Source organism: Aythya ferina (assembly GCF_964211825.1).
Source record: "Aythya ferina genome assembly, chromosome: 3".
In the NCBI taxonomy this organism is placed as follows: Eukaryota; Metazoa; Chordata; class Aves; order Anseriformes; family Anatidae; genus Aythya; species Aythya ferina.
In genome coordinates, this window is record NC_140298.1 from 43,561,980 (window position 1) to 43,586,086 (window position 24,107).

At 44.2% G+C, this 24,107-nt stretch overlaps 2 protein-coding genes across 4 annotated transcripts; one reads left to right on the top strand and one right to left on the bottom strand.

Annotated features, from left to right (window-relative positions):
• Positions 1–758: 758 nt before the first annotated feature.
• Positions 759–9,663, bottom strand: TBP (TATA-box binding protein). Of its 3 annotated transcripts, none has more exons than XM_084515768.1 (8): positions 9,622–9,663; positions 8,240–8,481; positions 7,251–7,582; positions 6,179–6,266; positions 4,063–4,154; positions 2,746–2,913; positions 2,353–2,447; positions 759–1,426 (listed from the first exon to the last, which is right to left on the bottom strand). In XM_084515768.1, exons 2-8 carry the CDS (start codon positions 8,291–8,293, stop codon positions 1,347–1,349), a joined length of 909 nt encoding a protein of 302 aa, XP_084371894.1. In that variant the 5' UTR covers positions 8,294–8,481; positions 9,622–9,663; the 3' UTR covers positions 759–1,346. The 3 variants fall into 3 exon arrangements, with proteins under 3 accessions (XP_084371894.1, XP_084371893.1, XP_084371895.1); XM_084515767.1 differs by lacking the exon at positions 9,622–9,663 and adding an exon at positions 9,535–9,581; XM_084515769.1 differs by lacking the exon at positions 9,622–9,663 and adding an exon at positions 8,645–9,010.
• On the top strand, positions 9,654–14,827 carry PSMB1 (proteasome 20S subunit beta 1). The gene is made up of 6 exons (XM_084515772.1): positions 9,654–9,858; positions 10,677–10,784; positions 12,158–12,239; positions 12,678–12,807; positions 13,112–13,218; positions 14,542–14,827. Exons 1-6 carry the CDS (start codon positions 9,758–9,760, stop codon positions 14,725–14,727), a joined length of 714 nt encoding a protein of 237 aa, XP_084371898.1. The 5' UTR covers positions 9,654–9,757; the 3' UTR covers positions 14,728–14,827.
• Positions 14,828–24,107: the final 9,280 nt, after the last annotated feature.

Consider the following 24,107-nt stretch of genomic DNA (forward strand, 5'->3'; position numbering starts at 1 on the left):
GCACTTACCTTGGCAAAGCTACGTTGCTTAACACTGGCTTCCTGATAGTATCAAGAAGACTAGGGATAAAGTAAGTCCACTTCAGACTTGCAAACAGTATGGCAGCAAAACCAGCCATCATTTCATCTTCTATGAAACGAAACATCAATTTCATTAAGTATAGAGACTGTGGTTACATTGGGGTTAGTTTTAGGTAAAAGCTGTTTGAAAGAATGTGCAAGTCATAGAAAGGTTATTACTGGAAATGTACTGGAGAAAAAAAGTTTATTTTTAGTTCTCAGCCCATTAAGCTTCAAGCACAGTTCAAAGGGAAGATTATGTACATGCTGACTATAGTCGGAAGGGCTTTGACATTTTACAGGAACACTAATATAGTGAGACTGGCGTAGTTGGTAAAATACAAAAGTAATTTAAAGAAAGCCTAGAAGCTAAGCAAGAATCTTTTGTTCCAATTCACTCAAGTGTAGTTATTTAAGACTTGCATAAATCCCATCTGTTGAATGTGAAGCAACACATACTTGAACACAAACTTCTTTAACCAATCACCCCCTGTTTTAACATACTAGAAATATTCAAGCTAAATGGTGCCAAGGACATGGCTACCGGTAAGCAAGCCAGAGTACTGTTAAGATTCTCCTCAAACTGACAAGTCAGTTACAGTAGTGTATGTGCTTTTTATAAATCCAGATTAAAAAAAAAGTTTAATACATTTCACTCTACCAGCTGCATAATTTCAAAATTCAGTAAGACAGTTCCCGTAATTGTATAAACAGGGTTTATTGTACATGTGGAGCTGAAGGAGGAAAGAGGAGGAATATATATATATTATATATATATGTACAGTGAGCCATTTTCATTAATAAATTTATTCTGTCTTGCTTAATACTGGAAAGAGGGAATGTGTCTGGCACAAAAAAATTAAAATTGAAAAAATTTAAAAGCTTAAGTTCTTAAAATTATAAAAACCATGGTCTTATGGAAGAAAATTAAAACATATATACATGGCAACTTAAGTGGTTTATACACTGAGTGACACAGTTGCAGTTGTCTCTTAAACCAATTTATGGATTTTCTATTAATAGAACTGGCATTAAAACTATTTAAAAGCTAGAATATAAATAAAACTCAAAGAGACTGCTCCAGGAACAGCCCAGTAAAGCAACTCACAGTAACTCAGTAGACGTAATCAATATAATTCCCCTTGAGCATCGGGGAAGTAGGCACTAACTGGGAAATAGTCCAAGTCCTGGTGTTGCAGTTTCACTGAAGTCCATCTTGTTACTGCTGTGCCATATGCAATGCCTTTTAAAATGTACCCCCAATTTCTCTGAAACTTGTAGAAACTGTTACGTTGTCTTTCTGAAACCCTTTAAAATAGGATAGATGTTTTCAAATGCTTCATAGATTTCTGCTCGAACTTTAGCGCCTAGAAAAAGAGAGGGAACTAAGTCAGTTTGTGCCTTTCTCTGGCATTAAATACTTCATTTTAGCTTTTAGAATGTTTATCTGAATGCAGCTTTATGTATGTGATCCCTATTTTTACATCTATTTTTTAAAAACACATTTCATATAAAGCATACTTTAAACAGTGAAAAAGATGATAAATGAAAAAACAAAAAACAAAAAAAACTTTTCTGGACTATTAGCCTCTTTGCACTTAATGCTATACTCACAAATGAGATTCTCCTAGGCAATTTCTGAGGAGACCCAACTACAAAGCACAGCCAACGGGGTGTTTCCACAAAAAGGCCTAACCAGCAGTGTTTTCTTCAAGAGGGCGCAAACCCATGAGGAAGCAAGGTCTGGAAATGGAGGGTGTTGCAGAAGCCTACCACCTGCTATGGTGAAGGGGCACTCTCTTCCTTTCATCTGTGAGCTGCATTTTTCCCTACACAGTAAGGCTCAGCACAACAGGAAAAGGCAGGGTGCAGGTGGAGTGCCTGAGGTGCAGGAGGTCCTCGAGCTGGGCCACCTCCCCTTCCCGGGCTGCTGTGCCAAAGGAAGATGGCAGCAGCCCCCAGCCAAGCTGCTATAAAGCACTCAGCTCAGTAACGCACCTAGCGCACAGAAGCAGGCTTTCAGATTTTCCTAGGCACATTACCTGTGCTCTCAACGGCTTTTTTGGGGCACCTGCAGTCCCAATTAGGATTCATGATCACTGCTTATATGGCTTTAGCCAAGTACACGTGGCTTGCTTTGTGGGATCTCCTCCGCAGAATGCTGTACTAGCTGTTCTTTCCCAGTACTGTCAGCTTTAAAGGAAAGCACCTAGCAAGTTGCAGACTTCTGATATCATTGTTTGTAATACAGTCTAAATCCAACCTACTGGAATAAAATACTGCCTTGACTTACCAGTTAAAACCACTTTTCCAGAAACAAAAATAAGCAGAACAATTCTTGGCTTGATCATTCTGTAGATTAAGCCTGGAAACAATTCTGGCTCGTAGCTGGAAGAGAAGAGAGTCACAGGGTTTCAACGTGCTTGTGGACATGTCCCAGCCTTTCATCTGCAGGACTGTTAGAAGTGGACAGAGCAGGGGCAGACTCCACTGAAATTGGGAGAGAGCAGCAAAGGCTATCATTTTGATGGGCTGATGCTGGGCTACATCAGCTACACCGGAGGCAGAGCAGTGACAGGAACAGAGGTCTAGGTTCCTCTCTGGTGTGAGGAAACGATCAAAACACATGCCAAATTAAGCTAGCTGGTATGCAGCAAGAATGAAACATAGGCAAGCTTTTATTTACCTGCTGAACTGCTGGTGTGTGAGTACCAGTCCTTCTAATCTGATAGGAAATTTCACATCACAGCTGCCCACCATGTTCTGAATTTTAAAATCCAAAAATTTTGCAGGAAAACCCAGTTTCTGAACAACTCTTGCGTACTTCCTTGCTGCCAGTCTGGATTGTTCTTCACTGAAGGGAGAAAAACATAGCTGTTTTATTTCCTCAGTCAAGTATTACTTGAATCAAATAGCGTTAGACCACAAATATTTATCTGGAGAAAAAAATGTGGTGTGCGTTGGGATGGGAAGGGGAGTCACATGCAAAATTTTTGCATCTAAAATTAACAACTAACTCTAGTTTTTACGCTTAGTTTTGGTACTATAGTCCTGAACACGACTGGCACTGTATTCACTGTTTATAAAGCAGCAAACACAAAGCTGAAAAGCCACGTCTTTCACAGACTTCATATATATATACATGAGTCCCTCCAGTAAGATGTGAAAACTTGGAATTACTACTGCTACAAAATGCTATTCCTATAAAAATCTGTAAACTGCCCAAATTACCTGCTTGATTCAGCCCAGGCACCCAGACCTGGGTTTAACACAACTGCATGGCCTTACTTGCTATTGCAGACTCAGTTTGCTTCACTTTTGTGAAGTTTTCAGTTGCTCCTAATGCAGAGTAAGAAACCTGGAATTTCAAGCATCCCCAGGCAGAGAAAGTGTTTCCTGTGGGGCTCTATTCACTCATCTCTGCCCATTAGCTTATTCCTTCTGGATTCCTAAAAGACTTCTTCAGAGCAGAATTTCTCTTCTGCCCACTGGAGTTAAGCTTATGTTTAGTTTCCAATTCTCATGCTTCAATGATCACATTAAGAACAGATCAGACTACAGGGACTGGAGACTTCGAGCTCTTGGCCTGTGATGAATGAAACTATTCAAATACCCCATCACTCTTACCCTGCCACTGCCCCTACAGTTTAAATGGTTTTAGTGCAGTCTTTGAAATTCTTAAATTATCAGGGAAAAAAATAGATGACTGCAAAGCCAAAAAAAAGTGAATAATGATCTCCTCAGCCAGTTTATCGGACTGTATGAAAGAGCTTCAGAAACACAACTCTCATTTCCTCTTTAGCAAGGAAGTCCTTTCAGTTACAAAAAGACATTTTGCAAAGAACATAAACGTTTGTCTATTTGAAATTATTTGGGAAGCAAGCTTAACTGGATCTGTCTGACTTTATATAAATACTGTATTCAAACATCGGTATTCTTAAAGCATCGTGGTTTCAAAGGAAAAGACAGCTTTAATTAGTTTGCTTGTAACAGCTAAACATACCTTTTTGCTCCTGTGCACACCATTTTTCCAGAGCTGAATATAAGTGCAGTAGTACGTGGTTCTCTTATTCTCATGATCACAGCAGCAAAACGCTGAAATGTGAGTGTTGAGACTGTCAGTGACACACCACTGTGATCATCACACCAAGCCCAGGTTTGCATAACATAAGCCATTGCAAAGAAATACTAAATTCAAATATACTTGCAGATCACTCATGATTCAAGCATTTTGAGTAAATTTTAAGTAGCTTCCCACACATGCAGAGGTGGAGTCAAAGAGGAAGGATTTTTTTTCTGTTGCAATCCTGTTTTATTAAGATCATCTTTCATTACTAAGCATGTGACAGAAAAATACCACTAGCATTTGCGACAGATTGAAAGAGACAATCTTAACACCAAGTCTTCCTCCATGTCTTGAAACTTGATCTGTTATAAGCAGGATGGAAGACTAAGCAAATATTTTATGATCCATTTTGTTTCTTTACCTTAAAAAGTTGGACACCGTTGTATTACTGTCAAACAACGGCCGAAAAGTCAGAAGCCATGGTCTGTGTAAGAAGTCACCTCGACCACCAACCACAGTGCAACACACCAGCACGCTCAGCTCTAGCTTTGTATTTTACGTACTGTAACATCTCCACCTGCATTTACAAATATTCTTAAACTCTGAAGCAAAAGATAGTGTTAAACTGATCCGGGCATCAGGCACAAGCCCTGCTGTTTGTTTGGCACACGTAACCTGGACCAATTCGCCCTGCAGTCCCATAAATGCTCTGCTGACATAGCCAAGGCAGAAGCGTGGGTTACCTAACAACACGTTTGACAAACCGTGGCTTAGATAACACAGCCAAGCAACATCTTTTTGTTGTAGATGAACGCACTGACTAAAAGTCAGGAGTGTATTACATAACCCTCCTTTCTCTCTGCTGTGGTAAACAGCGTTTCCATATTGATCACTCTAGCCCACGAGCTTACACAGACACCTACCCTACCTTAAGAGTATGCTCAAATTTTTGCCTCGCTAGCATCTTACTCGCATGCAATCGTGTTACAGCATCACTGGTACAAACTTATGGTAACAATTATTTATTATATTGGCCTGCATGCACGCTTCAACTGAGCAGAGTTCAGGCAAACCATAGCAAAATCCCACCTCCTAAACCAAAATAAACTAACACATCCCGAGAAAACCGAACTCTTCCCAAGGCGAGCCAATTCAATTACACAACATCCACACCTCTATTAGACATAGCGTCCAACTACCGTGGTTGCAAAGATAACATTTCCAAGTGGAGACACCCAGAAGAAAAATGAAACAACTTCATTTTCTTGATTTGCTGCTCCAGGGCCTCTGCTGTTGCTCAAAGCTCCCCAAATTTACAAAGTCCCATGGCTTAAGTCACTGCTGTTCCAACCTGCTAGTCAGAAGCAGTGGTCAGCTTGGAAGTAGACATGAAAAAATAAAAAATTGCCATTCCACCAAACCTAGCCATCAGGAGCAAGGAGATGGTAGCAGTACTGGGGGATAACATGAAAGAAAAGAGAGCTGGTGGGGGGAGTGAGATGATAAAATAACCAGTAACTGCACTGCTGCCACAGCAATTTCCAGGGGAGCAGCTGGATGGAGGAAGCCACGGCGCACACAGAACCACCGTGGCTCTGGCAGGAGCCCAGAAATTGAATTCTTCCTTCCGTTCTCCTTATTGGGAGACAGGGAACAAACTTCAGCATCAGACATTTTGTGGCAACAGAAAAAAGGAACTTTCTGAGCACAAGCAACAAACATGCCCACACGAACAGGAGCTCAGGACAGCTCCACAACAAAAAACTTTGCCAGTGTATTACACTGTTAGTTAGCTTCTTCCTAAACACGCTGATCTTTCCACATCTACTAAATTAAAACCTCATGTAAAACATAGCTACATCAGCATAACAACATTTCTTACTGATTTAAAACAGAAATCTTCAAGAAACTTAGACGATTCTGTTAACTCTATGATAAATCTGCATATATATGAAGAATTTTTTTTTCGTTTGAGCTATTACAACAAAGTATGCCCCAAACCTGTGCTTCTGACATACCTGTTACTGGGTAAGTTCTAACCCACTGCTCTTACCTTGGGATTATACTCAGCATTTCGGGCACGAAGCGCAATGGTTTTTAGGTCAAGCTTGCAGCCAAGATTCACCGTGGACACAATATTCCTGAAGACAGTTCACAGAAATACAATTAAAAAGTAAATTAAAGAATGCATGCATCTTACACATTTTAGCATGCTTGACTGATTTCATTTTTTATTTAATTAAGAGAGTTTGAATGAGATCTTTCCTACTGACAGACACACTGAACAGTGTTTTGGCTCTGGAACCTCTTTTTTAGGGCATTATCTCCTAAAGCATGATTGAAGATTCCTCCTTTTCTGCCAGCTACTATGAAAAGTGTCTCCTGAGAAAAATCTCTATTTCAGTTTGGCAGGAAAAATTTTTGAGCTTGAGAGCTCCCCCTGGCCCAATCTGTGAAGCTGCTGGGAACAGGAGAAGTGCAGTAGGAAAAGAGGAATAGTACCAACAATTTTCCCTTGTATGCCCTTCAAGGAGGAAGAAGATGTACAGGACTAAGTGAGAATGCACTCACAGATAAACCCCTTGCCAGGTGATAGGAAAGAAGGTCTCCAAAAAGTTTAAGAGCAAATACTAGATGTAAAATTTCCTTTGACGTTTGTTTGCCAGTAAAACTCTGAAATCTAAAGGTCTTCAACAGGGTGGAGGTGTGTGTGGGGGAAAGCAGTAGGAACTACTCTTTCAGTGCAAAATTCCTTTGGTTACCACCCATCTCTCTTTGGGGCTTCCATAAGTTGCTGTGGAAACCTCTTTAAAGCTAAGATTCAGTGAAAACACTTTCATACCTGAACCTCAGCTAGTTCTAGGTTGTTATTTCCCCCTAATCACAAACTCAACTGTAGTAATGAAATAGAAAATGGAACGTGTAATATTAAAAACTATTCAACACTAACTCCTAGACTAACAGCTGGTTTCTTCCCTCTACCCATCTAACTCCTTTTCAGCTGTGACTCAGACTATTTTATAAGTAAAGCATGCTGGACTCTTAGAGTGCATGCAGTTAAAAGTTACAACGCTGATAAATTAAGCACTAAAAGCACGTCCTGTGAAAGGACCTGACACACTCACTGTAGCTGCGGCACTATCCCAGAGCTCTCAGATGCCGGTGTCGCAGGAGTTATGGGAGTCATCGGAGTCATTGGAGAGGGGTAGAGAGGCGTGGTTCCCGGCAGGGGGGCTGTGGTAAGAGTCTGTGAGTGGAAGAGCTGGGGGGTCTGACCAGATGTTCCCTGCGTCGCTTGCTGTGATGTAGATTGCTGTGCTGCTTGCTGCTGCTGCTGCTGCCGCTGCTGTTCCTCAAGGATGGACAGGCTGTTGGTGCTCTGGACAGGCTGCGGTGTCAGTCCTGTGCCATACGGCATCATCGGGCTAAAAATCGGAATTCCGGGAGTCATTGCACCCTGTGGAAAAAAGCACAAAAAAAACATGAATCCTGCGGTGATCCATTTTGCTTTTAAGGAAAAAAAGCGTGAAGGGGTAGTCTAAAAATAAATCATCTTAGTTGATCATATCAAACCTGAGGCATATTAGTAACTTGCTAAAAACAGAAAACCCTTGGAAGATGCCCTTCTTCCAGAAAATGAAACACGACCACCACCGCTTTGTCATTTCTAGCGCTGTTTGTCACCAGCCAGCCATGCCAATATGTTTCTCACAGTACCTTGCAAGCATGTCACAAATTTGAACCACACTTTTTACTTAAAATCACTTGAATGAAAACTGCACTCATCGAACCAAATGCACTCATGGCACAGCTGTGGTCCATTACATGTAAGGTAATTTAAAGGGTTCCAACAGCAATGACCAAAACTAAATTAACATTTACAATCTGTCAGCCATGCTTCAACTCAAGGGAAACCAATATATCTGTATGTTTCTTAAATCTCTGGATACATAAATCAAAGGTTTTACAATTCTGCTTGTAACTAATATCATGCTTTGTGTAGCAGAATTGTTCGGATCTGCAAACAAAAACCTAGAGATGACATGCAAGAAACAACAGACACTTTCACGAAGCAATTCAGATCACAGTTGCGTATTAAATCATTTCTTTTTACCTGAGGGGAGGCTAAGCCTTGAGCGTAGGGCGGCAAGCTGTTGTTCTGATCCATGTTTCCAGTTGTTTCTTTGGTATGATCAGAAATATTTCCCTCAATTGACTGAAATTAAATTCAAACCGAAGGGGTTTCTAACCCTTTAAAGCATTCCAACAGAGCAGCCTTTTAGCCAAGCTGAAAATGTTCCAAAAACATCAGCTCCAGAGAAACGCGTGTGGCGAGCCTGAAATACTAAACAGAACCTGCAAAGAAAAGAAATAGTATCTTGAGAATATTGGCTAAACAAAAAACAAAACCATCAGCTGGTAAGTTAGATAAGAGACGCCCACGTACGTTATATACGTTATATACGTTATATACGTTATATATAAGAGCCCTCACCCACGCACGCGTGCACATACGCACCATGTACACAACAACCTCTTTCGGGCACGCTCTGCAGGGCCTTGGGAACCCCTGCAAGTCCCTGGAGCCCCCTTTTCAAACAGCATGAGGCATCCACGTTCATTCTGCAAGCTTTGCTTTGAAAAACGTTGATTTTTTTTTTAGAATTGAACTCCACCAGCAACAGACTGGCAAGCTTACAGCCCCACGCTGCTTGTTCATCTTTTCCTGGGCAATTTTACAGCTCAGGCTTCCAAAAATATTTTCGTTTATAGGGGGAGAAGCATCCCTGTTCAAACCGGAGCTATGAAGCCCTCTTTTGTCCAGTTTTAGGAAATAAACCTCTGTGGCGTGCTTTATAGGGGAAAAACCAAGTGAGCGCCAATTTCAGGTGCGCACACAAAGCGCACGCACGATTTGTGTGGTGCTTTTTCTCCAAATCGTGCCTGTTACTCGCTACATCCCCGTGCTACGGCACCAACCGAGGCACGTGGCGAGCCTGCAGGCTGCGATGCGGCACCCGGCGCCTCCCCGGTACCTCACGGCTCCCTCAGAGGGGCCCCCGCCGCCGGAGAGCCCCAAGGTCGCTGCTGGGCCGGCCCCGCGCCACCGGCACACACGGGCCGGCCTCCCCGGGCCGTTACCGGCCGCTTCTCGGCTCCGAGGGCTCCCCGCCGGGAAGCCCCACACCGGCCCCGAGCAGCCCGGGCCCCGCTCCCTGACCGTTAACGGCCGCCCCGCGCCCGTTAACGGCCGCTCCTCCCCCCACCCCCATTCCCCCTCAGCCCCCCGGCCCCGCCGCCATCACGGCCTCGTCCCTCCCAGCCGGGTTTCCCCTCCCGGCCCCAAGCACCGCGTCCCGGAGCGGTTCAGAGGAGGGATTGAGGGGCTCGGGGGGGGCCGCCCGGTACCTGCCGCGCCCGCCGCCGCCGCCGCCGCCGCCCAGCCCCGGCGGGCCCCAGCTGCGCCCCGCGCCCGGCGCGCCCCGACCGCGACACTTCCTCCGCGCCGCCTCCGCCGCCGCCATCTTGGGTGAGGGCAGCGGTGAGGCCGCGGGGCCGGGCTTCCGGGGGCTGCGGCCGCCATTTTGCCGTGAGGCGGTAGCGCTGTGGTGCCGGTGCCGGTACCGGGGGGATGCTGGCCGCCGCCACCGCCACCGCCGGGATGCTGCCGGGGCTCGGCCCGCAGGGGGCTGCCCTGCAGTACCGCTTTTCGCCCTACACCTTCAACGGAGGGTGAGTCCTCGCACCGGCACCGGGCCCGGGCCGGGCTGGCCGCTGTGTGTCTGAGGGGGCCCGGCCGCGCCTGGGGTCCCGCAGCCCTCACGGGTCGGTGCGGGCGGGGCCCTGCCCGCGGGGCCGGGTTTTACAGCGCTCGGTGCAGCCGTTAACGGCCGCGTTGTTTGCTTCTGGGTCCGTGACGGGTTTGGAAACTGCTTGGTCATAACTGCTGCGGGCAGGTGATTCTTGCCTTGGGGTGGCAGGGCCGAGCCGGCGTGCTGTTCTTTAGATGTATTCTTCGTCATATCTAACCACTTTTTAAAGGGTATTTGATTATTACTTAACGGTAGCACGTGTATAACAAGCGCAAAGTTATTATTTGGAAATGAATAATATAAAATAATGTCAAACTGAAAGAGCAATACTAATTCAAGAGGTAATTTAAAGCAGTACTGGTGTTTGATACGTGGCTGGAATGTCCTTGCTTGGAAATCCAAGCACTTACAGGAGATTGGATCTTTCCTTACCGCACATCTATATTTTGTAATTCACTCTGTCTAGTTTTTGTTTTATATATTACCAACTTTCCCTATGATTTACAGTCAACACAGAGAATCATGTATGTTCTCTCCAGTGCATAGTGTTTTCTTTCCTCCAATCCTGAGTAATGTGCAGGGAAATGCGTAATGGGAAGCATACTAAGGAATCTAATAAGATGCTTCACACAACGTGAGTCTGGTTAGAGAGCTCTTGTCTGTTTATCTGCCACCTATATAAAAAAAAAAAAAAGCTGTGTCCCAGAAGTCATGGTGATATGAACATTCTTTTTTAAGGACGGTGTTGGCAATTGCCGGAGAAGACTTTTGCATCGTTGCCTCTGACACACGACTGAGTGAAGGTTATGCAATTCACAGCCGGGACAGTCCCAAATGCTACAAACTGTAAGTCCATACCTTGTAAGAACTGAAATGGAGGAAAGATCGATGCGTATTGATGAGCATGTCACCTGCGTGAAGTGATCTGCTACTTTCTTTATGCCAAATTCTCAAGAAAAAAGGATAGTAACAGAATTGATTTTCTGAGTCATGGTGACTCTTACTGCAATGTGCTGCTCCAGATGCAGCTGGATTTCTTGTTGTGTGTTGTTGAATTTTGCTGATAACAGTATTTTTAGCATGGTACCAGATTTTGTAATATAAGCTAGGGCCTTTTCTGACCCGATAATCAGAAGAACTTTTGTCTTAACTGTAGCAAAACATAGTTCTGTAGTAACTAGTTCTGCTTTGCCGGGACATGAGTGTGCCCACCACTGTCTGTTGTCCTGTGTCCCTCTAGTCAGCCATCTGTCACTTCACAGGGTGTTTATTTTCAGAGAGGTAAACCATAATTGTTGTGTCCGTAATTCATTTTTCAACTTTTCATGTTTGTTGTATGGTTATCTTGACTCACCTAGATAGCATCCTCTTGGTTTCAAAAGAATATAAACAATACGTATTTTAAATGTAGGAGGTGTTTACCTGGTAGGCTGCCATCAGCTGTATAAACAATTTTTTTGTCGATGACACAAAATCATATGAGCTGATGTTTTTCCTGGCTAACTTTGTACTGTGTCTTTGATTCTGTTACTGCCTAAATGGAAATTGCTTTGGCACAATCTGTGTGCAGCACATGGTGAATTTGGGTGGTTGTAGTGGCAGTGAGAGAGGATTTTGAACTTATTTTGAAAGTGATTGCTGAGTGTCAATCCTATAAAATACATGTCAGTGTTTGTAGGTTGTCGCTGATCTATTAGAGTTTAAAATTCAAATGTGTGTTCCCATAATTAGCATTTACAAAATGCTTTGGGACTGAACGAGGAGCTAACCTACAGTACCTCTGTAGCTAACAACTTCTGTTGTGCTGACACAGAAAACCACCTACACTGTAAATGTTATGTAACCATCTTAAAATCTTAAAGCAGTCCCCTGGCCAGATGGAGTAAAACCGGGTTGACTGATATGATGAAGCTTGATAATAGCTAGGGTTAGGGGTGCGTGAAGGAGTTGAGCTTTTTTTTTTGGTCAGTGTTGCTGTGGAAGTCAGTAGGCTGAAGAATGACACCCATGTGGTCCTGCACTGAATGAGTCCTTCCCAAGATGTAGGCTGCAGTTTCCCTTTAGGTGCAGGAAATACCTGTTACTACATTTTAGACAACAGTTTCTGATCTTGTTGGAGAAACTGGAAATACATTTCACGTTTTCATAATCTACTGTGTAAGAAAGTGGTGTATATAGTTCATAGGGAATTAAAGTCCCGACAAAACTTTGTTTTACAGAACAGAACGAACGGTCATTGGATGCAGTGGTTTCCATGGGGACTGCCTGACGCTTACTAAAATCATTGAAGCAAGATTAAAGGTAGCTAGCTATCTCAATGTATTTAGAAACTTCTGTTCTTAGTGTTGCATTTGAGACCCATGATGTGTTTAAATATGGCTTTTGCTGTTTGTTCTCAAGTGTGTATCACAGCTGTAGCTGCATTGCTAGTGAAAGATCAGGCTGGTGAAATTGATGCTGTGTTCTTACAAGCGTAACATCACAAATTTAAAGGATGGAAGCACTGAAGAGGGTAATGTTCATGAGGCAACATCTATTCTGTGCAAAATCTCACGGAAATATTAATTTTGGCCTGTAATAAGACTTTACGGTTAGACCAGTGTGTTTTTGCTCATCTTGCTAGTTGATCATCTTGCTAAGCCTCAATCTCTTCTGTAACGAGGTTTCAAAAGTGTAATCCTGACTGAGTATAAAATTTAGTGTGTGACTTTTGCCTTGGATGTGGTGTGCCGTTTGCAGATGTACAAGCATTCCAATAACAAGACCATGACTACTGGGGCTATTGCAGCAATGCTGTCCACGATCCTGTACTCCCGACGTTTCTTCCCTTACTACGTTTACAACATCATTGGTGGACTTGATGAGGAAGGTAAGACTGGAAGAGACTAAGGAAATGTTACTAGTACAACTGCACTTATTTTTATTCATGCCTTTCATTGTGGTAGAGATTCTTAAATATGAAGACCTACTCCAGAGAGGTTCCTCTAAAGAGACTTTTAAATGTTAACTAATCCCTAATGAAAATAATGACTTCTGTGTGGAAGCTACAGTGCAATGTAAAGGACTTCCTTGAGGCTGGCCAGGTGCTGTGTTTTCACCAGAATGTCCTCATGAAACTCTGATGCTTCAGAGAATCTTTTTGGATTGTGATTATGTATTTTTTTTTCTTTAAGGGAAGGGAGCAGTCTATAGCTTCGATCCAGTAGGCTCGTACCAGAGAGATTCTTTCAAAGCAGGTGGATCAGCAAGTGCCATGCTGCAGCCCTTGCTTGATAACCAGGTAAAATAATTTTAGTGTTTGGTTTTTATGATCTCAGTGAAGATTTGTGACATTCAAATTAATGTAGTTTTACTTTTGAGGAAGATTACTTTTGAAAGAAGGTTTAAATGTACTACAGGTATTATTAATCCTACCAAAATAAATTCACAGATTGTGTGCTTCCACCCTCTCAGGAGAAGTCCAAAAGTGCTGCTTTTGGATTCTCTTAAGGTTTTTAATAAGCTACAGGGGGCTCTCTGTTTAAAATATAGTTAAATGTTTTAATTGAGAAATTGCTTCCCACAGAAGCTTGTTTTTTTTTTTTTTTTTTTCCCATTGTCTGATAATGTAAATATGCCTATTACTTACCATGAAATAATTCTAAATTAAGATAATAGAATTAATTGGGGTATTTAATGCATTTTAACACCTTAACTCTGAGATTTTCAAGTTGTGTACAAGTCATTCACTACTTTCTAAAAATGTTCTTGCATAAAACTGCTGGAAATTTATTTAATTACATCTGTCAAATAGTTGAATATCTTCGTATTTAGTTGAAGCTGTTAACTGTTGAATTAGAGAAACACTAAAGCACATTTTACTCATCTAGTTCTTAGATATTGGTGCTGGTATTGCTAGTCAGTCGAGCCTGATGCCAACACAACTTAAGTGCTTAAGAAAAGCAGTAAGCGCTCTCGCTTTTTGCCAGCTAAGAAAGGAGTAGCATTTTTCCAGTTTCCTTAAAAATCCAGTTTCTCAGATTTGTTTCAGTTTTTAAGCATCATTAACTGGAGAGAATAAAACATTTTCTGCCATAAGTTGTGTTATTTTTTTATAATTTCTGAATTTGAGGAAGAGTAAATGACTCTTCCAATTCTAACATTTACTTAATGGCTAAAATATATTTAATGGGGCAGATCATGCTCTACTATGGGCTATTATTTTAAATTCTAGGTGCATTTAGGAAAACTTGCTTCTAAGAAATGCTGTAACTCTGAAATGACTGGAGAAAGGGCTTGTGTGCAGTTCTGATGCTGCTAACCCAGCGAGAAGTTTCTGAACAAACAGATCAGTATCTTGCATATGCTGAATAGTGGTAGGAGAGGCTATGCTTTATACTAGATCTGCTTCCGTTTACTTATGTATGAATATCAGCATAGGTAAAGTTCTGATCACGCAGCTATAAACTGTATGGAGTACTGCTTTTGCCAACTCTGTTTTTAAAACAGACTAATCATTTCTTTTTAAGTTGTCTAAATCTGCTCGTTCTAGTGCAGAGATTGAAACAGTTTTCGTGCTAGATGGAATGTACTTCATTTAAAAAGCATTTTCATCTCTTCTTAGATTGGCTTCAAGAACATGCAAAATGTGGAGCATGTACCTCTGACCCTGGAAAAGGCTTTGCAGCTGGTTAAAGATGTCTTTATTTCTGCTGCTGAGAGAGATGTATACACTGGTGATGCACTTAAGATTTGTGTGGTCACAAAAGATGGAATTAAAGAGGAAACCATCCAATTACGGAAAGACTAATTCAGTTCACATACAAACATGTAATCTATGGAATACAACTTAACTGTATCGTGAAGATGTTTGTCTTATTAAATTTTTTCAAGAAGTTTGACTACTGTAATGCCGAGTATTTTCTGTCTGGTAGAAGTGATAGTGGTGTTTTTGGTGTGGGGGTTTTTTGTTGATTTTTTTTAGAAACCCAAACAATTTGTGGCGAGGATGATATTAAGTGTTTGTGTAGGTCAATTTGGTTCATCTCATCCTCATCTATTAATCGATCTAATTACATTGTCAATTTAATCCTCTTCTTGCCGTCCTATATGCTACAACATGGAGGATTGTGAACTTGCTAAAATTAGATTGACAGCTTTTCTGATGATGCTTTCTGTTCAGCCTTGGTTTAGTGAGAAAAGCATTTGTTGTGTTTGTTCCTGCTGTCTTCTCCGTACTTCATAGCTTACTTTTCCCATCTTCTTGTTTATCTTTCTGACGTGCTGTTCTGGCATCTGACCTCTCTGTATTTATTTACAGATGATAAATCTGAGTTGCCTGAAACAAATTTATCTGCATAAGAGGGAAGGATGATACATGGAACTTTTCAAAGTTTAGCCCTGAACTCAGCATCTTGACTCACCTCCACATTTGTATTTGGTTGGTGTCCAAAACGGAAGCAGCGTCCTTTTCTGGCTTCTGATGGATAATAGCTTAGTGCGGAGATTCCTGGAAGCCTGTTAACATTGAGGGTGAAGCTGTCAGTCCTACTAGCTTTTGATTCTTGGGAAACTGCAGCAAGCATAGACAGTCAGATCCATGGGAATCTGGCTTGGGTACTAGGACTTTCAAAAAAGCAGAGATGAGTAATCAAGGGCAGAATCATCTCTTGTACAGGAATTTATTCAGTCTCTACCCATTCAGAAAAGGACATATAAAAAAAATATCTCTTTGCTTGAGGTGCCATGCTTGATCTTTATAAAAACAATTCTGTTTGAGCCTGCAATAAGCTTGTGGCTTGTTTGAAGGTGGCTGACTGCCTTGGGTGCAGCATTGTGGGTGTCGTGCAATTTTTTTTAGCTTTGGCTAGTCTTCATCAATGATGGTCGTTTCCGGCTTTCTGGACAGTTCAAACAGCAGGTAACTCTGACACCAACAGTGAAACACGTGGTGTGTTTCAAAGGACTCTGGATGTGTTTAGGAAATCCAGTGAGTGACAACTTGAGCACTTTGGGAAGCTGCTACTGCTCATGAAACCCTTTGACCACTGGGTGCCACTATTGGGCCGCTATTCCCACTGAGGGAACAGCTCATCCCAGAGGGATCAGCAGCAGTAAAGGGACACAGCATCCCGGGCTGAAGTCACTTGATCCCACAAGTCAGAACTTCCAGGCACATTCCAGTAACTTACAGGGATGCTTGAGATTATTTGCAAAAGCCATCTTAAACGGGCACAGTTAGTTGTAGAACTGATTTTGTAGCTACAGGCTGTGCCTTACTGAGCAAATCAAACACTGTGCAGTAATTCCAAGAACTAAAACCTTGCATCTACTTGAAACGCAAACCTGAAATGCTAAACTAAGTACACACTGTTACTTCAATAAATTAAATTAAAGCACCTTCAGCTCAGCTATCTTTGATACCAATTCCATGCTGATTTGCTAAAGTGTCTCATGAAAAATGTTAGTTTTGCACAATTGCTGGACTCCAGTGAGACTGGATAGTACTAAAGTTGCAGTGGTAAGCAGCTCACGCTAGCATGTTGGCATGCCTGCCTTTTGGACAGCTCTGTTTCCAATATGCAAAACAGTTACTAAGGAAAGGCAACAAACAAGGATCTAATTTGTACCTGAATGAATTTAATGTTCTTGATAGATGCCAAATGTGTAGGAGAGTTGCACTGATTCAATTTAAAAGACTGATTTCGAATTTGGATGCTCGTAATTCAAAGGTGAAGTTTATATGAAAACTAAATGCACGTCCAACAGACGTAAAGAATTACGTGTTCTAGTTTGAGGTGTCTAGGCTTGTCTCGGTAAGTTGTTTCAGGAGGAATGCCAGGTGATTTGAGTGTTCAGGTCAGAGGGGAGATACAGCAGGTACTGAGGATATATGTTTTCTTGCTACTGGGCACCAGTGCTGTCTGGTTGGAGCACTGGTGCAGACGAGATGGCCATTTTGTGTCCTTCTCAGTTCTCCTGTGGAGTACGTCTGGCTGAAGAACCAGCAGGGGATGAGAGCTTTTACACAGGCTTGTTGGACATGAAATACCAATGTCATTTTTTCAGGAATTCCCTGACTTTTCACAACCCTCCTTAGTTTTGTGCTGGTACTTTGTGTATATAAATCAGGTCTGTAGCCGTGTTGCACTGTCTACCGTGTCAATTAATGCTTTATGAAGTACTGTGAGCACTATCTAGTTACACAGCTGCCCAGGGTGGTACACTGTGGAGGTACAGCAAGGCAAAACAAATAGAAGAATAAAATAATAAGAATAAGAAGAATAAATAGAATAATACCACTCACAGTTCCTAGAAGCAGAGGTCTGGCATTGGCAGTTCTACTTGGCTAGGGATGAGATGTCTCTCTTAGACTTTGATGGAAGAGAAGGGAGAAGAAAAACGTTTGTATTGCAATACCCTTTAGTATTAAGTTACACATTTGTTTCAAAAGCCAGCTGTGCTGCAGAATTTGGTTAATCTTGGCACGAGCACTTTTAACCACCCTGATCAAGTGCTTGCAAGTGACATGGCAAAAGAGCAAGTGCACAAAGCCGCGACAGCGAGCTCCTCTTCATCTGGAGCAGTACTAACCCAGTCCTTCAGATGGCAATAGTTAGCTGCTCCAGCTGGCCTCACCACCGTTACACACGGGGTGGGTAAAAATAGTCATGCAGACTTCACCCGTTTCCCACTGTAACGTGCTTTGCAGTAGTGTTTATTGAGGGGATGGGAGGCTTTATTTTGATCCCAGCCAAATGGCAGCACACTGTTGCTTATATAAGGGACGGCGCAAGGTCAGAATCAGCCCTGACGACTAGGTTTGTAAGGAAGTAGACCCTGCTTTATTTTAGACACATGTTTTCAGCAGGATTGTTTATGTGTCAAATCCATTTTGTGTACAGGGGAGGGGGCTTGTTATTATGGAAAGTGAAAGTGCTTGACAGGGCATATATACCGCATCCGTGCTTCTAGAGCTAGTTCACTGTGTCACTGCTGCGTGGAGGATAAGTTGAATTTCCCTTTATTAAGGTGATCTCAAGATTGAATCATAAAATGTTGTTTTACAGAACAAGCACTGGGTTCTCTAACTCCATGAAGACATTTCTCCTTTTTACAGAGAGATGCCTCTGTGAGGGGGGAGGCAGGAGCGGGCTGCTTCTATGTTATTGCTGTTTCATGGGGAAAAACAGTGATATGGGAATTATAAAACACGATTTGAAGTATAGCAATCTGAAGTGATCCTACTGCAACTCGCTCCTTTCCACTATTTATATGCTTATGGGGCAACGCTGTAATTTCCCACACTTGGAAAAACTTTTTTTTTTTTTTGATACCGCAGAATTATCCAAACTGGAAACCAAGAAGAAGTAGGCTTTCCAAGTGCTCTGCTGAGTGACTCTGGATTTTACAAACCTAAGCTTGGGGAGAAGTGGCAGGAGCAAGTAGGGAACGATTAAAAAAAAGCATTCATGTGAATCTGAGCAAAATAAAGCAGTCCTGTTTTTCCTGAGGCTAGTGGAAGATAGTTTTAAGAGCATACAGTAGCTGCTGCCCTGTTTGGGGCTCCTGATCTGGAGTCAGGAACCAACTTTTGACTGAAAAGGATTTGGGAGTGACAGCTTTCAAATTCTTTCTTTCAGTCGGCTTTTGTTTAATATGAATGTCCTTTGCTTTTAGGCCAACTGGGGCAGTTGTAAAACAGACAATGTGGCACATAGGCCTGAAGTTAACCAAGATTTGTCTCCAGAACTGCCTTCTCAGGACAAATTCCTTTTAAGAAGGGGTTTTGTCTGTGTGGGTGCAACACAGTGAGACCAGCCTTATATTCTTTCAACTCTAATATGTAGTTAGTTTAATTGTATGGACCATTTTATGTGCACTTCCTTTTCTAAGCAATCTCAACAAAGTCTTCGTAATTACAAAAACATGGTTTAACAGAAAAACAAACAAAAAAATCCTCAGTATCTTTCCTGTTAGATTGTTCTTGGCCCTGTTCCGAACAGTTGCTGGCAGAGTTCAACTTCGCTGTTCGTTTCGGAGGCTCAAGTGAGGGTAGGGATGGACTCTGTCAAGCTGCTCAACTTTGCTCTAGCCTTCAATAATTAATTTTTCTGGCACAAGACAAATTAAAGGGATATTAGCAAGGGGATAAGGATGGCATCCAAAATGCAACTGGTGCTTTGCTCTTTCACCAAAGAACCCTAAGAGAGGGGCGAAGCAGGATTCTCATTCTTGCTGAAGAAGAGAAACAAGGTGTAGAAGACTGGGAATTGTACTGCAGCAATATAGATGCTTCACTCTTGGTGTGTTTATTTGGCTGACACCTCTGAAATGTAGGTATTCCTGCTTAGCTTCCTCCAGCCACAGGGGTTTGGTGACCTCCTCGGTTCTAGTCCAAGCAGTGACTGCTGTGCTGATTTACCCAGGGCGCACCAAATGAGGTGGCTTAGCCCAGCGGGGTCACAGCTCCTCTGGACCGAAGCCACGTTTAACCAGGCCTTGTGCAAAAGGGCTGTAACCAGCTCACCAGTCAGGTCTGGCGACTCACTGAGCTGCTTACAGAGCTCTCATTGCTGTGCTCTTCTGTGTGAGACCCAGGGTGGATCAGCCAAACGCCACCTCTCTTCTCCACGACCACCTGGACCGCTGATGGAGCTGTTCCTGGGAGGTGGGGATGCTGCAGGGTGCCTCGGGAGCGTGTCCCCTGCCAGGAGCCCATCCTCACGCCTCCTGTTTCTGTTTGCAGCTTGCTTCCACAGCCTCTGCGGAGAGTGTCATGCACCGAGCCTGCAGAAAGTTCAGAGGCCTGGTGGCTGTGGGGAGGGTTAGAAAAATAAAAGAAGAGCGGGGAGCTTTTTCTTAGGTTTTGTACGAGCAACCATTTTGGAGAAAGCTGCATTCCAGTGTCACTGCCTTGCGCTTGATCTGAACTTTTCTTGACATCTCCCCTTGACTGCGGAATGGTTAACACAATCTCCATTAAGTCCCACGGCAAACAAACAGTTTGGTGCGGCTGGTATTTGTTTGCTAGTTGCAGACAAGTCGATCTCATTAGAACTGCATTTACAACTTCTGCCAAGCGTTTTGAAACTGGTTGACATGCTCAACAGCTGCCTGAGCCGGGGCGGCATTCCATTCCCCGCCTCCATCTTATTAGCGCAGGGGATGGCTTGATTAATGACAATTAGATGGGATTTTTAAAAAATGAAAGATAATTTGTCTTTGGAAGAGCTATGCGGTGTGTTTTCGTTCTCTGATTTGAAATAAGCCACAAAGTCTGGGGTTTTGTGTCCTTTTGCGAAAGTCAAGGGAAGGGCTCACCCTGAGCTAACCCACAAAATCCAAAGTAAAAGCATTGTAAAGGGTGATGCAAAGCGTTTTCAGCTGGTACCTAGTGAGGCTTTTACATCAAACTGCTCTTTAACAGTGCAACCAAACGAGAAGATTTCAATGGTGACACTTAGATTTTTCTCATACAGCGTCGGGAGGCGCTGTGTGAGGCGGGGGAAAGGAGAGCCTTACTGTCTACAGCCTGTTAACTGCTGCAAGCTCGGTGATGCTGAACAGAGTTCAACTCATGTAAAGACTGGTCTGATGTGTGGCTCAGCCTGGACTACACAATTTGTTAGACTGGTGCATAACACTGTTCATCTTATGTTCCTCAAATCCCCAAAGACACCACCTGGGCAGCCGGTGTCTCCTGGCCCCAGCCTGTTTCAGCACTCGCTTGGTCACAGCTGAAGCATTTCCACAGGAAGGCGATGGCCCATTTCTACCCCCATTTCTCCAGGCCCTTAGCACGGAGCTAGTGAGCTTACAGCCTCAGGTAGACAGGCTGTTGGTTCAGCACAGGCCGTTCCACCTAAACGATCAAATGTATGCTATTTGGCTATGCAGCCTTTAAAGTCAGGGGCTGTGGTAACCTTCACCTCTGCTAGGACATGACTCTGTCACAGGGGCACTTCAGACTTAGCGAAGCACCACAAAGCCAAGATGCTCTTCCTTGAGCAGCTGGGAAGTCACAGTGACCAAAACAGCACCTACACACAGGCATTCACATGCCTAATTTAACCCACCAAGCTCCTGCACAAGCATTTCATAGAGGCTTCGGGCAGTTTAAACCCTCTGTTTGGCTTACGATTGGTGTTGGCAGGAAAGCTACCCTCATTTTCGCTCTGTGCACAGACCAGGAGCTCTGCGCTCCCGTTCATGCTCCCAGTTAAATTTAGCTACAGTGCTGGAAGTCATCACCCCGTCTGAGATCCCAGTAGCAGCATTCACTCCGAACTGCAGTCCCAAAGCCACCTGTTTGCTGATTTTAACTGAACTGCTCCAGCTGGTCTCACTGCAGAGCACATCAGTTTGGAAATGGCCTGATTGATGCAAGTGTCACCTCAGAAGCTGCTGGGTGAGTCCACGGAGAAGCACGCTCCCCTCAGCCTCTGCATCACGTCCCGACCCACATGCAGGCAACGGGAGCCAGCGTGGCTCTAGCTACAGTGTTGGGCTACAGGATCGCTGCCTTGTAAGCACTGATTGTGTGGTTTAATGAGACAACCCAATTAGATGGCTTGACAGACCATCACAACAGTGACGCAACTGAGCTCAAACCCCATTACAGAAGCAGGAGAATTTCAAAGAAGTACTTTAAAAGAAAAGTCACAGAATAGCTCGCACACAGCTCTGCAAACAACAACATCACCCAGAGGCTGTGCAGAGCAAGGAGAAGGGCCGCGAGCGTCATGACAGAAACAAGACGAGTCAAAGGGAATTAGTTCTGATGCTGATGTCCCTCGCTACCACTCAGCATGAACACAGCCTGGATTTCAGGTACCATCTACGGGATATAACTGCTTAGATAAATCCCATGGTATTCATCTAATGCTGCCTACAGAGAGTTATAGCATAGCCTTTGCAAAAATATGCATGTACAAAACTGGTTATGGCAGGATGTATGATATATTGTCCTACAGATACTCATGGATGCACAGGGCTGCATTCACTGATCCACACCCTTAAGGCATTTCGTACACAACAACCAAAGAAAGGCTTTTATCACTACCGACTTCAGAGGATCGATAAACCTAGATTTTGGAATTCCTTCTCTTCATCCCTGAACTGGGAATTGTTCATAAAGCACCTCCTGCCCTTCCTGGCTTGCACTGAGGCTGACCATCCCCATAGCCTTTGGGTAATCTCTGAATGCTTAGCAAAAAAATCGCTTGTTAGCAAGGTGAACCCAACATCTTAAACTTCTCTGAGCCACAAGGCAACTAACAGTGTTTGGGTGACACTCCCAGGACAAAACTCACTTTTCGGAACATGCATTGAGGAATTCACAGCAGTTACAGTCCTCAGCTGGTGACCAAAAGAGAGGCTAAGCACAAGGTCCAGCAGGCTCAGCAAAGCTTGCTTGTCAAGCCAGAGGGCATTTTACAAAACTCTTCTTTCCAAATGAGCCCCTTTTGCTCATTTTTACATACGTGTCAAGGAGGCTCCAAAACTAACAAAGAGGGGAATGTAAGTTGCTGGCCACTGGTACCACAGCGGCTTTTCAATGTTGTTTTCCCTGGCTTAAAGACCCACACACGCATCCCACTTGAACTGCATGATGTGCACATCAGAGAAGGAAATCTCAAGGCCTGAGCTGAAGCTAAGAGCTGAGGCTAAGAGGTAGGAGACCTTTCCAATGCTGCTGACAGGCAGAAGCCGCTCAAGGTGGCTCTGTAGAACATCTGCTCTGCTGCTGCAGATGCTGTCCAGGTCTCTCTGCCCACCCTACTGCTAGGGGTTGTTCCAAGAAGCCGTTCACAGACACCCCCCTGCCACCAGCTCTACCTGAGCCCCGTCGCGGTGAGCTGTGGGTGCGATGCCTTCGCTGAGGGCTGGAGACACCGCACTGCAGCTTCGCTCCCAGCACCAGCAGCCATACTGCAGCTGGAGCTGTGACACAGGCCACCACAGCCTGCAGGCTGGTTTCCCTCCCTGCCTGCTTTCCGTGTCAGGATAAATCCCTTTGTGCCAGGCGAAGCTCTGCTGCCAGCCTCTCGGGGGGATACAGCAGACGGACGCACGTCAGTGGGAGTGCTGCCGTAACAAGCCCAGACCAAGCTGCCCCTGCTATTGCAGGCACAGAGCCTTCAGGAAGAGCACGGATGAACTCTGTAGCACCAGGAACGTGTCTGTATTTGTTTCTGCAGGGGAAAATATCCTGTCAAGCAACAGGTCATTAACACGTAGCTAGCTAAGTTTTCAATAAACCCATGCGCAGCTACCGCAGTGTTAGATGACAGCTCAGTGCCTCGTAGTGTCAGGGAAATCAAAGGCCGTCCCTCTCCATGCCACAGCACAGTCATCGTTCTGGAAGCTCTGACATGTGCTGCGTTATGGGATACACTTCAGGGACAGGCAATAAGGCTGGGCAGCACGGTACAGACCAGAAGCACAGCAGCTGGAGCTTGCTGTAGGTGCGGACATGTAGGGGCTGGCAGGGGGAGACAGGCACCTGGGGCTGCCCACAAATGCACACCTCAGCTCTGCGGGATGGTGAAGGGAGGTGAGGTGGGTCATGCACAGCGTGGACATGATTCTGGTCCCAAAGAAAGGGGATGCAGCTCTGTGCTCAGGAGTGTGTCCGCTCTGAAACTGCATTACAGACACAGGCAAAGAGGCGCTGCTACCCAGAGCTGGGTGGGCAGCGTGCGCATCCACCATTTTCTGTGTAGCACAGGTTTACCCGAGGTAAACAGCTGAGTATGGCAAAACAAACACCTTGCCTTCAACAACCCACCCACAGCTCTAGATCTGGAGGCAGCTCAGACCTGTGCAGGCATATGTCAGGCTGTGGGGGGGAGGCCAAAGCGCTCGAGAGCACTCTGTGGGCACGACATGAGCCCCGAGCCGCACACTGCAGGGGCCTGCCTGCAGTGCGCACACCCAGCACCCTCCTGATGGCAGGCTGCACGGGGCTGATCTGGGCATAACAAGTGCCACATGTCTCAAGGCTTCGCTCCTCACACTCATCATTTGAGTGACTTAATTATGAACTTGAAATAATATGGGCACAGTGCAGTGCCCCTGCAGCTTTTCCCTCACACCCCTGCACGACGCCATGTCACGGCACCTCGGAACACAGCACTGCGGTGTGATGCTTGACAGAGTTTGCCCCAAACTAGCCTGGATTTGTCA

Coding starts and splice junctions, on each gene's coding strand:
- TBP (XM_084515768.1), bottom strand. CDS start 8,293: ATGGATCAGAACAACAGCTTGCCGCCCTACGCTCAAGGCTTAGCCTCC. Junction 6,267..7,250: donor GGGATAGTGCCGCAGCTACA/GTGAGTGTGTCA, acceptor AACTGTCTTCAG/GAATATTGTGTCCACGGTGA. Junction 4,155..6,178: donor ATGCTGAGTATAATCCCAAG/GTAAGAGCAGTG, acceptor CTCACATTTCAG/CGTTTTGCTGCTGTGATCAT.
- PSMB1 (XM_084515772.1), top strand. CDS start 9,758: ATGCTGGCCGCCGCCACCGCCACCGCCGGGATGCTGCCGGGGCTCGGC. Junction 10,785..12,157: donor AGTCCCAAATGCTACAAACT/GTAAGTCCATAC, acceptor TTTGTTTTACAG/AACAGAACGAACGGTCATTG. Junction 12,808..13,111: donor TGGTGGACTTGATGAGGAAG/GTAAGACTGGAA, acceptor TTTTTCTTTAAG/GGAAGGGAGCAGTCTATAGC.